Here is a 15,307-nt window from a genome sequence, read left to right as displayed (position 1 = left end):
CAGTGGAAACAGTAAGTGAATGGGCCCTGAGGCAGGAGTCAGGCAGTGTGCAAGGAGGTCGATGAGACCGGAATAGAATTGCTGAGAGGATGAAAAGTAGGAAATCAGGTCAGGTAGGTGTCACAGGGACATCGTCTTTTATCCTGGGTCATTTGGGAATCCATTGGATGATGTTCACAAAGAAGTGAAGCTATTTTAGGTAATTTTTCAAACAATTACTCTGTCTGTTGTGTGAGTAATAGACCAGAGAGGGGTGAGATTAAAGTCCAGTAGAAATCTATTGCAATAATCTCGGCAGAAGTTGATGGTGGCTAGTATCAGGAAGAAAGCGGTAAGAGTCAAAACAAATAGTGAAACTCTGGAGATATTTTGGGATTGACTGGAAATAAGAGAGGGCTATGGAGAAAGAGAAAAATCAGAGATGACTTGAAGGGTTTTGGCCTGAGATTCTGGACAACTGAGGTTGCAATTTACTGAGAAGGAAAAATGAAAGAGCACCAGGTGTTGAGTAGAGAATACATTAATTTTGAGATGCTGTGATAACAGTATGATATGCCTCTCAAATCTCCCTTCAAAGAAAAAAGAAATTATTCCCCTACATGCTGGAAATGTTGCCTACTGAGAAGCTTCAGTTGTCGGTCCTATTCAGAGAATACCTTTTCTTTTTCTTCTTTTATTTAATTGAAGTATAGTTGATTTGCAATGTTGTGTTAATTTCTGCTGTACAGCAAAGTGATTCCGATATATAGATACACACACACACACACACACACACACACACACATATACACACGCATTCTTTTTTTATATTCTTTTCCAACAATGCCTTTTCTGAAGAGAGCTTCCTTGCCCAAGGTCAGATTGCTTTCTGAGGCAACCTGTATCTGACTAATATAAGTATATAAAAGGCCTACCTTTATACTAAGGACAATATCAGCTCTAGAGCTTTCCAGTGGGGTCAGTGGAAGTCTTTACTGGGACTGCACTGAAGCTCAACTTCTCCCTAAACCTAATTCTGCTTTCTTCCTCTCCTTTCCACAGGAGTTAATTCCAAACCAATAAACATCCTACAACTGAATCTTTATCTCAAAGTCTGCTTCTCTGGAAACTCAACCTAAGAGAGATTCTTATTTAATATCTAATATATATATATATATATATATATATTGATCTTATAGTTGGACATGGGTCTAGAGTTTTAGAGCAGTGAGCTAAGCTGGAGATATGAATTAGAATTTATGAGCATATAACAATTTAAACCCGTTAGAACAGATGAGATAACCTTAGGTGTGACTATAAATAGGAAAAGAGGCGGTTAGAAGTTTGAGCCCTGAGGCATGTCAACTTTTAAGAGTCAGGGTAATGAAGAGGAACCATCAGAATAGACTGGGATACAGCAGCCAGGGAAGGTGGGGAAAAATCCCAGGAGACTGGTGTACTGGAAGTCAAATAAATAAGTTTTTAAATAAGAAAGGAATTATTAACTCTATCACATCTCATTGATGGATAGAGTAAGATGAGGAATTGATTTGACAATGGAATGAGCCCTGAGACCACAAAAAGGGCCGTATCAATGGACTGGTGTTATTAAACTTCTCATTATAATGGGGTCAAGAGAGAATAGATAGAAAATGATGACGACTTTCTCCAGGCAAGTACGGAAACCATATTTGAGAAGTTTCTGCAGGGAAGGGAAACACAGAAATGGGTAAGTGGCTAGAGTGGTTTATCAACGACATTTTTTGTTGTTGCTTTGTCTTTAATTGGGAGCTACGGGTTCAGATGTTCATGTTAGTGAAAATGATCAGATAGAGTAAGAGACTCTTACGATGCAGCAAGGTAAAAAGATGATTCTTGAGCAATACCCTTGAGCAGGCCAGCGTGGACATGATCTAGTGGAGTGCTTTCAGGTCGGCACAAAGGACACACACTTAAAAGGTGCTGTGTTTTTATTTTGCACTGGGCCTTGCAGACTGTAGCCGGTCCTACTCAAAGCATGGTCCATGGAGCAGCGTCATTCCGCAAAGTGCTTACTGGGGATCATGATGATACAAAACAGGTAGAATAAATTTCCCCAGAGTAAAATTTAGAGTGGTGTAGAAAAATTTTAAGTGATTTGCCCAGGTGATTTGCCATCTGTTGAATCTAATTTTAAAAAAAAATAAATAAATAAAAGGCTGTATTCTTTGCTACTTGTATTCTTTTCCTTTTTTAAATAATTTCTTTAAATGCATCTCTCATTACAGAGGCTTTAGAAGCATTGATATAGGATGCAAGTGAAGGAAACGGTTTAGATAGGAGGAAGGCGTGTTCATTTTTAATTACAGGCTTAAGAACAAAACGTAGGAATACAGGTGCAAAGAGGTTGGTAGATGGGGTGATAAAAGGCTGTAAAAGTCTTCATCCAAGTGTTTGATGCAAATACGGAGCAGGAGAGGTGCCAAAATAAAGCTGTTCTCCTTGCCCGTGAATCTTTGCCTCCAGGCTGAATACCAACCACAGATCATCACCCGCGTCCACCTGTCCCACCATCCACAGCACTTCTGCTTAATTAAGCTCAGTGATATCAGACAAGACTATTTCATCTAATTATTAATTTATTTTAGGTCCTTAATTACTTTCAAAAGAACTTGAGAATATGACTTCATTTCTTGCACCATAACAAGTTTTATAAGATACCAGTCCTCTTTGAGCAGAAAATAAGATAATTTTTACCCGTTTCCTAGGTACCCTACTTCCTGTTAGAGTGTAAGTCAGAGAAAGAAGTCAAGTCTAACTCCACTGAAAATATAAATTTAAGTCATAACCTAATCTCTTCTGGGGCAAAATCTCACATTTTTTTTTTATCATGCTTATCTCTTTCTTAAGCAAGGAAGGATCAAAGAAAAAATGATTTAGAAAATAGCTATTTAAATATATCAGACCTAGGATTCTCCTTCACCTAACCTCCTGACACTTCTCTGGCTTCATGCCTATGAGCATATTGTTGTCTATGGAAGATTTACACGAGGCTAAGTTATGCCTTGGGAAGAGAAAGATACATACGTGAATAGAGAATACCTAAAAAATGCATTTTCCTCACTTTTGGCAGCTTTGAATGCCTAGAGATGAAAAATCATCCCTAGATAATAGACATACCATAGTGTCAAGGACATCAAACTTTTTTTTTGAAACTTAGACATATCAGAACATCTGCTTTAAAGGAGAAAAATTTACACTAGAAATCAGATTTAATTTTTGCAAAACGTGCTTGCTTGGCATTGAGACATCTCTCTCTCTCGCTCTAAAATATATGTTAACTATCTCCTATCTATTTATGTATGCTATCCTCCATATAAACTATAAATTATACTTTGGAATCAGGTAACCAATATCAGTGTTCAAAGTATTTCAACTTCTATGACATTATTCTTTTGAGATAATGTTAATGATGAAAGAGCCATCTGAAATCTAGTACAAGGAAAGATAAAAAAAATGTATTTTCTACTATATGAAATGAAAATATAGGGGAAAATGAATGAGCTTTTTATTCCTCACACTTAGCAAAATCAGGGCAACCTATTAAATAGAATAAGTCATATATTATGAAATTGAAGGGGAAATAGTCATCTTTCAGTACAATCTCCAGTGTTAATCAATATAGTAACACATCAGTGTTCAAAGAAAAGCTTCTTTGATGACAGAAGAGCAAATCTCCAGATAATGTATCCAAAGTGATCCTCATAATATAAATGACACTGCAAAATCTACAGCACAGGGCTTATGATTCATGCACATTTGGCTGCAACACATTCATGAATCATAAACTCCTGCATCATTTTCAAGGGAAAAATATATCCTATTTTACAAGAAATATTCATCAATAAAAGGAAAAAAAGAAGAAAAAACTCTCAAAACTTCTAGAGCGTTTCAAAGATATCAGAAAAACAAATTAGCACCTGTTACAGGACCTGTTAATGCAGAGGGATGGCTTGCATTTCATTCATACTGTTCTGGAAATGGGTCAATTCTGTAGTGAGATCAAGGCAGCATGAATTTTCCTTCAGGATGAAAAATACTAATTCTTTGAAGCATAGAGTTTAAATTCTACAGCTTTTTGAAACTATTTTAAAAATGAGAAAAATGGATAAAGATGAAAAGAAAATGCACGTTGCAAGCTGACCAAAGCACCATCTTACACTTATATCCAAGTAGTTTCATTAGTAAAATGTATGTTTTTTTCTCAGATGATCAGAGGTGGCAACATCTTACGTTTTGGTCTGCTTCACACCACTTTCTACTGTTTTCCTACTATTTGTGTCTGAGCTGTTTTACCTGCTTTGCAGTCTTCAGGAAGGAGAAGCCAGGAAAAGTGGTTCAAGCTGCCAGAGCCAGTCAGCTCACTGATAAGTGGAACCAGAAGTTTAAAGCAGTGGTTAAATTAAGTTTTCCCAGTGTCAATGGACATTACATGTATAATATTTTCCTTCACTTTTGTAAAGAATCAAGAAGCAAAGAGAAGAAAATAAAATCAAGGCTGATCAAGCACACCTTAGAAAGAAAAGAATGATTAGCATTGTGGGTAGATCTACTCTGCTATTAAAGGGATTGTTTGTAAGTCTGCGTACAACTGAAAGAAATAAATGAACTTCAATCTCTAGGAAAGGCGGAATAGAATAATGAATAACAGTATATAGCCTCTAGATCAGAAGAGATGGAATCCCCACTCAGCAACAGGGTTCTGCTTGACATTAGAAAAGCTACTGCTTTGTTGGGAGTATAAAAGATGAGGAAGCTTTCAAGTGCTTGGTGTAGTTCCTGCCTGATAGTAGCACTCAGTTAAAAGTAGATGTTGATGCTATTATTATTAATATTGATGTCTTAGCCATCTCTTGGGCTTTCTAAGTTTCACTTCGTTCTCAAACACAAGTGATCATTCCTTCTCAATGGAGGAACTAGTAAAATCATAAAGTAGGTGAATGTATTCTTTGGATTGTATCTGTTACCAAAGCTGTTGCCCCAGAATCATACCCCTGCCCCTCCCTTGAATGGAAACCAATTGCTCTTATCTAAGTTTCAGGAGGAAGCTGCAAAGAGCAAAACAAGAACTGCTTAGAATCAGCTAGGCCCCAAATGGTAGAAGACTTGACTTTCAGTAGACTTTGAGTCTCATTGTAATACATTAGCATGGTAAATGACACACTCATCAGCGCCATGACAGTAGACAATTGCCATGACAATGACTGGAAGAGCCCATGCAAGGACTTAAAAGGAGTATTGCAGTCAGTTCCAGGCCCAAACCACCACCCTGTTCTTGGATAAGTCATGAATATTCCTCCCACTCTTTCCATTTCCCTACCCTTTACCTCGACCCTCCAATATATATGGTGTCTCTGCTCAAATTGCCTTGAGAAATTGATTTGCAAACTAAGTTCCCCCTTCTCCATTCTTTGGCCATTGAATAAAGCTTGTGCTGTTCCAGTCTCAGCTTTGTTTTCTTTACTGGCTATGCCAATCTGCTCAGAAAAAGAACCTCTCTGGCAAGACAAGGGTTCTCAGCTGGGCTAGGACCCCCAGCACCTGTGCAGGTGACAAGTTTGGTAACATATCCATCCCTCCACATTTGATATTTCACTTTTCTATCCATTATTCCAAGTGCTCAGTACCTTCTTGCTCACTTTTACAATCTTAAATCTTAAATCTTAGCATGAGTTAACTGAAAAACAAAAATGGCAATGTTCATTCCTCTTGGAGAATAGGAATAAAAATACTATTAGTTAAGAACTTTTTTTTTTTTTTCATTTTAGGTACTGAGTTATACAATTCACATGCTTACATGCTATCTCACTTAATCTTTGCTTCCCTACCCAAAAGACAACAACCTCCCCCGTTTCCCAAGCTCTTAAAATTCTGTTTTTTGATTATACCAAAGGATAAGTTAGTCCTTGTTATTTTATTTAATAAATATGCATTGACCTAATATATGTACTTATATATATGAACTATACCTTAATAACTAATGTTGCTTCTGTTTTCAACTAGCTAATGTGAGACCCAGAGCAGATAACAGAGAATGTTGACACAGTTTAAATAAATGATCCTTTATTTCAATTTAATATACTAAACTAACACTAAGTCTTAGGGGTGCAAAATATTTTTTACATTTTTTTTTCTTTTTTATACTGTATTTAAACATAATGGACTTTTTGTTAATTAGCTTGCTTGTTTTGTTTTTGAATGATACTCAATTGTGTATTACCAGGGTCAGAAACCTTTTTTTCCCTTAAGTCATTAAAATGCTTGTAGGCCACCTGTGGTCTCTTCATATTATTCTTTATTTTTTTGTTTTCCTGTTTCATTTTTATTTGTTTATATTTTATTAACAAACTTTTAAAAATATAAAAACCATTCTCAGTTTACCAGGCATACAAACATGCCACTGTGCCCAGAGGCTGTAGTTTGTCCATCTGTGCTCTACTATATCTGTTCTTTACTTTTGAAAAAATCAAACACTGTCATCACTTCAAGTCATTTATTTTTCTACCACTGCTCATTTTCAGAAATATGTCCATGTGTCAATAAAATAGAGAATTGGTAGAAAAAAAAAAGAGGGTAAGGAGAAAGACGTTTTAAATCAAGGAACAATTGCCAGCACTTATTTTCCTCTAATCCCAATCCTTCACCCTTACAGGAACACGATGTATGCAAAGAGGGTCTTATCTTTACTCCATTTCCCATATATATGTTTGTTATCCATTTTGCAAAGTGTAGTTGAACTTTCCTTTGGTATGACCTTACCAGCAACAGGTGAATGGATCAATTGATTCAAACTTGTTCATAACTAAGATTTGTTCTCTATAGTCAGGCATAAGCTTACTGTGGATAAATGGATATTTTGATTATTTGTAGAAGTATGAAAGAAACTAGGTTTTCCATCTTGAATAAGCCATGTTAGAAGCAATGTCAAGGCCTTGAAAATAATACACTTTATCATTTTGCTCAGCTAGCAATGCAGGAGAGTATCACAACTAGGAATCTAGGAATGGAATGAGGCAGGTCCAGAGTTGATTGTTTTAAATGCCAAATGCTACAGGTTTGCACCTCCATGATATCTCCTAAATATATTTTTCCCCTGTTCTTTCATTGTAGGTGCAAAAGTTAAGACTTGCATGATCCTTATACTCAGATCAAAAAAGGAATCTCAACTTTTGGGTAACAAATTAACTGGTTTTATTTCTTCCAGGATGCTATAAGGCTATTGCATTGATCACCTCCATTTTTGGTGTGTAGCTGACTTCATCAATAATGTCTCAATTAAATCTATAACTCTTACTTAGCAAAACTGCCTCATTTTTATTTGTATGATGCATTCCTCTTTATTTTAAAACAAATTATGTTTCTCGGGACTTGGAGTGAGGAGAATGTGATCTTCTCACTCATTCATTTTTTCTTCCTTTCAATATCACTCTGATGAGGGAATAGAAAGGTTAGAGAGGGAAATAAAAGAATTGCCTGTATTGGATTGCACCAAATTATTGTGGACTGGTGCCAACAGACTCCACTGTTAAGGGACATGGTCCCAAGCAGCCATCTTAGGAATTGGTCATACCTTGAGAAATTCTTCCATATCTTCTACAGAACACACAGTTGGTGGCTTCTTGCTGTATATCTTGGTGTACATGGCTTTTTTCTCCACATGCTGCAGTCCTCTTAGTTTTTATTTACACTTAAAAGCCTCAACTCTGAAATCTGTGGACCTAGGCAGGATCCATCTTACCTACAACGCTGGAAAAAGTCTTCAAAGGAGCAGTTCATGCCCTCTTGCTGACTGCCCACTCCATCATGACATCTCTTTACAATGTCCTTTCCCTTGTAAATGCACTGACTCAAGTCTAATCAGCCATTCAATTTTCAATCTCCCTTTCTTTCTTCTGGATTTTCTTCTCTTAGTCTAAGACTAGGAGAAACACTGAGTTACCAAACACTGGAGCACCAAAAAATTTATCCTCATCTACCTCTATGGTGAAGTTTTCCAAGACTGTTGGGGTATCTCCTACCTACCCTTGGAGAGTATTCTACCAAGAACCAAGAATTCTTTGAAGTAGAATCTGGGAATTTATTTTTTTTTTTTTTTACTCAAATGTGCTTTATCCAGGTTATAATCTAAATTCTATTCTATATCCTCTATGTTAGAAAGGATAAAAACAGTCAATTACTTTTTCCTTTAACTACTTCTTCCTGAGACCATTATACTAAATCATATCTTCTCTCAACCTTTAGTATCTTTTACCCTCATATAACACCATAAAATTAACCTTCAGAAAACACAGAACTAATGTAATATAAAACATATCCACCCCCTAAAAAACGGGAAAAAAATAAAATTTAATAGTTTTTCTACAGCCTAACCCTCAATATTGTGATATAGTAGATAGAGCTAAAACAAAAAAAACTACTCTGGCTCACAAATCTTGCTGTTTCTGAGTTGCAGTTTCCTCATTTGCCAGATAATGAAGATAATAATATCTAATAATATTGGCCTATTTATTAGGGTCAGGGTGATGGCTATAGGGGAGCAAAATCTGTCACTCCAGAGTGTGTCTCTTTGGCATGAGTATTAATTTAGGTTGATTACTTTTAAGGCCCAAAAAACTCAGGAAGAGCCTTTGACCTTCCCTCTAACTGCCTAAAAGAATGTAGATAGAGAACCTGTTCCAGGATGGAAGCTACCCCCATCAATAACTATAGTATGAACTAGGTGTGTAGACAGGGACGAACATAGCAAAGTCTGTTAAAATTCCGCTCTGTGTCCCATTGTCTCTGCCTCATCCAGCAAACATTTATTTACCAAACATTTGCTCTTCCATATCCATGTGTATTGCCTTCCTCCTCTCTGAAGTCCCAAACCACTACCCCCAACATTTTCTTTTGTCATTAGTTGAAGACGGTATTTAAGATGAGGGTTTCAGCTATTTTGGTGAGTTACTCAGTTTTCCTGGGTCTCTTCCATGTATAAGGGTTATTAAAATTTTTTTTGATTCCCTCCCATTAATCTGTCTCATGTCAAATTAATTCTCAGACCAGTCAGAAGGAACTGGAATGGTAGAAGAAAATTTCTTCTTCTCCAACATGACCAAATGACATGATGCATTATACATATGTTGAAGAGATATAACTTTTTTAGCAGGTTAAGGTAACTGACTTTCAATAATGTAATCACAACTTATAAGCAAAAACTTAAAAATAAAAGCAAATAAATTATTGAGAAATATTATGGTAGAAAACAAGGACAATTAATAAGTTGAATTAAGAGAACTTATAAAACATTCTGATTTGTCAAATTCTACTGAATCAACCAAAATTTTTTGAATGTATGTTTTAGTTTGTTATTTAAAACAATAGACATGCACAGGATTTGGTATTTGGACAATTAACTTTTGACCTTCCATCTTTAAGAATGGACTATATGAAATATGCACAAATCAACTATTTCTAAAAAGATTGTTTATCAGTAAGCTGATTTTAAGGAGCATATATATTTTCTCTTTGTCCGGAAAGTGAACTAGGCAATACTCTGCAGTCGGGGTAGGGGTGAGGGTGATTAATAGATGGAGACTTCTGAATGTCGAACAATGGTTATCAGCCAAACCATAAAGTGACCTCAGTGTGGAGAGAGTACCTGTCCCCTAACAGCTTGAGTAGGATAAAGAACAGAAAATGCAGAACTTGCAGGGATACTTCAGGTACATAGGCACAGTGGGTAAGCACATAAATGTTTAACCATAATGCTTAGGATTTTGTCCTTTCTTTACAACTTCTTAGCACAATGAGCTTGGAAAAAGAGCCGTTTACTTTTTGTGGCTCAGTTTCTGCATTTGTAAAGTTATGATGGTAATAACAATAGATCCAATTGCTTTGGGTTTTTATAAGAATTAAATGGGAAAACATGCGTGTTAAAGTATACATATTTATTTGTTTATTTATATATTTCAGTGTTCAAAATAAATATTTTGAAAATACTGGCAGTCCCTTCTTAGGGAAAATAAGACATCCCTGCCTCACTGAATTTTACCATGAACTTGTGGAATTATTTGCCTATGTGAAGATTATACATTCTTGACCTATTAACTCAAGTATCCATGTGAATTTCTTTGGCTATGGGGAGAAAATATATGGGTAGATATTACATGCATCACTCCTGGGTAGCAGCAAATAACTAGGTTTTGTTTTTTATTCTGTTGTGTTTATTCCTCCACTAAATGCCATCAATACAGCAGCCAGGCAAAACAGCCTTCAGCTGAGGAAAATCACAGCCTCCCAAACAACTTTTAGAGAGAATGAAAGGAAAATACCTACAAGGGGAAAGGAAGTGGGGGATGAACAAGGGTTATTCTCTGAAAAGAAACCACTTTGATCTCAGTCAGAACAGATTATTTTGAAGTCAGTCCACTGTTATCTTCGAAAACATATTTCCCCACAAATCTTGTCTTTCTAAATTGAGCTATGAGTCAGCAGCGGGTAGTACCGTGTGTGAAAAAGAGAGGATGTAGCCAGAAGTACCTCTCATGCATTCTGTTATTACAAGTCTTTGGAAGAGTAATTTGATGGGAGCTTTTCAACTTTTAGGTCACTAGTTTAAATTCAGTCTCAGTTGATCACTAGCAAAAGTGTATGGTTGGTGGCCTATGAAAAATGCCTTGATGGTGTCACCCTAGTTCTTTCTAATAGAGACTGCCACTGTAATTGGCACCCTTTATTTTTGCTTCTACCAGAAGCACAAAGGGTGAATAGAAATGTCATTTCAAGTATTTCCTCAGATTTTGTACTAGAGAGATTTGAGATATGAAAAAGGCCAACTCCTTTTCACCTTTAACTCACAGGTAGAATTATTCTCCTATAATATGGTAGCTAGATATTTCTGGGATTTATTGAAACAAAACCTGAGCCATCTTACAGGTAAAATTATATCTTACTCATAGAAAGTTAAATTATACAAAGGCATATTTTTAAGAAATATTTAAACATAAAACATGTAAAATTTCTTGGCCTGAACTTACAAATCTAAGATTTAGTTTTCTTTTCTTCTTGTTTAAACAAAATAAATCCCCATATATGTAAAGAAGGATTTTCATTATTCCATAAAGGTACTTGTCTTCATATTTGGTTTTCCATATTTTATCATTTTCATGACTTAACTAAATGTTTTCTTCCTCCTAAAGAAACTATAGGTTTTTTTTATTTTATTTTGTCCATTAAAATCCCCCAAATTTCCTTATTACTAATATGTCTACTTTCGTATAATTTTGTTTCCCATCTTTTAATAGTAAATGAACAACAAAAGCAAATTCTCTCTAGTTGCCTGGAAAAAAGCAACAAAATAAATACGAGAGCAGAGGCGAAGAGAAGTATCTGGTAATGTCAACCAAATTTTTGGCAGCCTCAGATAATGAGTGGGATATAATGGAATGAACCTTGTTTTGGAAATAATGATAATTCAATCAGCTGAGTTAGGCCTCATTTAATTTCTGTAAGGTTCACTTTCCACATCTAGATAATGAGGTTGATATGTTTCATTATTTTTTACATTCTTTCTAGTACAAACATTCTATGGAATCTTCACTTGTATATCATCAGAGTTTGAGTGAGAGGGTGTCTGTATTCAAATGGCATTGAGCAAGATGCCTCGTGTCACCTCATTTGATGGTAAAGATCGATGCTGGGATTTTCCTAAATCATCACATTTAAAATCTCTCCTAACCTTCAAGGCCAGCTTCCTGAATTCTCATGTCAGCACCTCCTGCCATTTCCATATAACACCAGGAGGTGATAAATCCTCCGTCCTCTGAACACCCAAAGGTAAAATAATATGTCATGTTATGGTCCTTATGATTTTTATGGTGACAGTTATTATCAACACCACATGTAGCCCAACTTGAAGCTGTAGATTCAGTTGAAAATACAGCATTTTCTGGCCAAATGTGCTTTAGTTAGGAACGTATAAATTGTGAAAATCAAGCTATGATTCTGCAAGTAACTCATATGCCCATGAATCTAGAGCTGCAAATGGAAATATCACCTAAAGCTACCCCCTTCATCGAAACAAATAAACCGAGGCACAGCAATTACAAGATTTGCCCATGGGCACAGAATAAAATTGTCTGCCTCAGCATTAGAATGCCTACCATCAGCCGGTGAATCTAAAGTCATTTTCTATACAGAACACTGCAGCAAAAATAAATCCTGCTGGGGCAAAGGAATCCAAGACAGAAAATAATAGTCAGCTGCAGACTCTTTGGATGCAAAGTACAAAATATTCAAGTGCATGTTTCCAATCCCTTCATTATCTCTTGTAATGATTGCAGATAATCCCTGCCAGCTAACGTTAGTTCTTCAACAGTGGCAATCAATAGAATAGATTAGCTGTGGAAACCCTCCATCCATATTATCCCTGCTTTCCTTTCCAGATGGAATTTTCATTCACTAGAGTGTAAGCAGACATGTGAGCTTTTCTCCCCCGCCATGCACAGATATAAACCCATTAGCCTTCAAGGCTGTCGCTAGAATTTTATACGTACACTAAGGAGCATACCTGTAGATTTAATAAAACAGCGCCGATCCTCATGGCCTCACTGATTTCAAGGCTATACATCAGCTGTGGGAAGCGAGGAGGGCTTTGATTATTTGGAGGAAGCACTTCAATGTATACAGTGCAGATGGAGTGCCTGCAGAGAAAGAGAAGCAAACAAGAGGGGTAAAAATCTACATCACATTTAATGACAGACTGAATTTGATATTCTGTTATTGGGTTTACAGGAGAGGAAATTCTGAATTTTTATAGGAAATAATAATTCAGAATGAAAGGATGGAAAAATAAAGCTACCACCAAAAGATGATGTTTTATGAAATTATCTTAGTAAAAGGAAAACAAATGCCTCAGGTACATATTTTTCCTACTTAGATCAATAGTGTGAATTAAAAAGGAATAGCTGTACAAATAAAGCTAATAAATTAACTTGACTTCTGACTTTATTTGGTAATGCTTCTCTAATAGCAAAACAATATTCTATAGATATCTGGTAAAAAGAGCTGGTCTTGGGGCTCTCTTCCTATTAAACCAGCAGAGAGAGTATTGATTAAAATAACACACAAAACAAAATATGGGCTGTGTTTTCTTAGTTTTGTTGCTGACATCAATGGCTTAATGAAATGCATATCAAGAATCAGTATCATAAAGTAATCATTGTGTAAAATAGTTGCAAACAAAACCAAATTTGTTTTTAAGTCTTCTTTAAAGAGTATAATATAGAAATTTAGAAACTAGATTTAATTGAAGCCTTAGATTGATGGGCATTGTTTTTGAGGGATAAAAATATATTCTATTATTATAAGGACAAAAACATTAGCATTGACATAATCACCGTTTCTGATATGTCTAAACTCTGACATTTCTTTACACAGCAAAAGGTGAAGAAGGTGTTCAAGGTTGGTACAGAAGAAACACTGGCAAAAATATATCAATGAGACATGCGAATTTACAAAGTTATTCTTCTATCTTGAAGAACATACCACCACTGCCTGAGTTGTATGCTTTAAATTTATTTTAACAAAATCATGCCTTTTTATTCAAAACACATTTCTTACAATTTCTATTTGGGGGCTAGAATTTTCTTAAAGTAGCCCAAAGCTCTTTGCATTAAGTGCATCAATTAAAAGACATGGTCACCAAAAACATTTTTCTGAGATTATTATTCTATAATAGTTTACTTTGAAAAGCCCTTAAGAGAAATACAGATCATAGGCACTGAAAATGATTTTCTAGCTTATCACCTTATATTATGCCTAAGTCCAAATTGTTTCTGAACATGTTCTCAGTAGAATAGATACCTATAGAATACTAAGCACCTCTAAAAAGCTGCAGTGACTTCAAAAAAATTTCATACTTAAATTTATCACAATATTGTTCCAAAGTAATCTCATTTTAAATTAAAATCTCTTAGACTTCATAATCAGTTAAAGTATCTGCATTCTTTCTTGCTCTGATTTTATCTCATTATTAAAATTTGCCAATAAAATTAACCAAAATATAATTGCTTTTCTTTTCAATTTTGTTTTACAACTTGTGCTTTAAGGATAAAATAAAGTAGATTAAAATGGATGATGAAATGCTGCTTATAAACTTAGAGGTATTAAGTTTAACTTATAGGTACTATAATGGCTAGATGAAAAAGAAAAATATCAGCAAGTTATAAATTTAGTGTGCAAAGAGTCCCACTCTTATATTGTAGGAATACATTAATTGTCAATATGAGGTGGGCCTATTATCCTCCCAGGTGGTGATCTGGTTGTTCCAACAGCCATCCCAAGATATACACTATTGCTGATATTACCCTTCATAATCCTGACTTTTTTAAGTGTCTGTTATTTATCAATTGATTTAAACATTTCATAAATCTCTTCCTTTTTGCTGCCAGCACATTCTCTATGCATAAGTCTCATAACATTTACCCTATACCACATTGGTAATAACCCTAGCTGAGTGACGATGAGCACTGGATTCGTAACCACACATTCCTGGGTTAGAATTTTTACGCTACCACATGTGATCATAGGCAACTGACTTCTTTCAGTTTCACTATTTCCATCTGATAATTAAAAATAATAATAACATTAAGATTAGCATAAGGATTAAATAAGATTATATGTATGGTGTGTATGTGTATGCACGTGTGTGTATATATCTAAGTATATACACACATAGAAAAACAAACTTATCAGTTATTATTGTTAACTGTTCAAAATAAGGCTTCTTATTCTATTCTGTGGAATGAACTAAATAAGTTTACATTTACCTTATTCTCATCCCTTAAAATATTTTAGACATTTTAATCGCATCTTTTTACTTTTCTTGGCTAAAAACCTACAGGCACAGTATCCCCTCTTGCCTCCCCAGAGTGGAGTGTGGTAGTGTTAGGGTTCGGACATATTGGATCAGAATCTTTTGATGTGGGACCACAAATCTACATTTTCCATGGGTATACAAGGTTTTTCTCACACACGCTTGATTCAGAAGACCACTGTCCCAGAAGTTCATGGGGAGTATAGCATGTAGACTCACCTGCTTTTTAAGTTAGGAGCCCAGGGGATTCCTCTACAAACTGACCTAAAACTCTCCTTAATAAGCTTGGAGGCAAGAGATTCCCTCACTGATTAACATTTTCTTTTTGACCTAGAACACACCTGTACCCCAAATTCAAAGCTTCTTTTCAAAAAGTTACAGCCTTCCTGCTTTTGATATTTAGAGCTTCAGCTTACTGGTGTGGAGTACTTT

The 15,307-nt window shown here is 35.5% G+C and overlaps 1 protein-coding gene across 1 annotated transcript in view; it reads right to left on the bottom strand.

The window, feature by feature from the left end:
- PCDH15 (protocadherin related 15) overlaps positions 1-15,307 on the bottom strand; it is a 1,145,650-nt gene that overhangs the window by 262,123 nt on the left and 868,220 nt on the right. Inside the window, exon 18 of the mRNA XM_068548948.1 lies at positions 12,569-12,701. Coding sequence (XP_068405049.1) covers positions 12,569-12,701 — 133 coding nt within the window. The remainder of the gene's footprint in view (positions 1-12,568; positions 12,702-15,307) is intronic.

Source organism: Eschrichtius robustus, chromosome 7 (assembly GCF_028021215.1).
Source record: "Eschrichtius robustus isolate mEscRob2 chromosome 7, mEscRob2.pri, whole genome shotgun sequence".
NCBI classification, from domain to species: domain Eukaryota; kingdom Metazoa; phylum Chordata; class Mammalia; order Artiodactyla; family Eschrichtiidae; genus Eschrichtius; species Eschrichtius robustus.
Note: the sequence above shows the minus strand (reverse complement) of the source record. Positions and strands in the feature narration are given on the sequence as shown.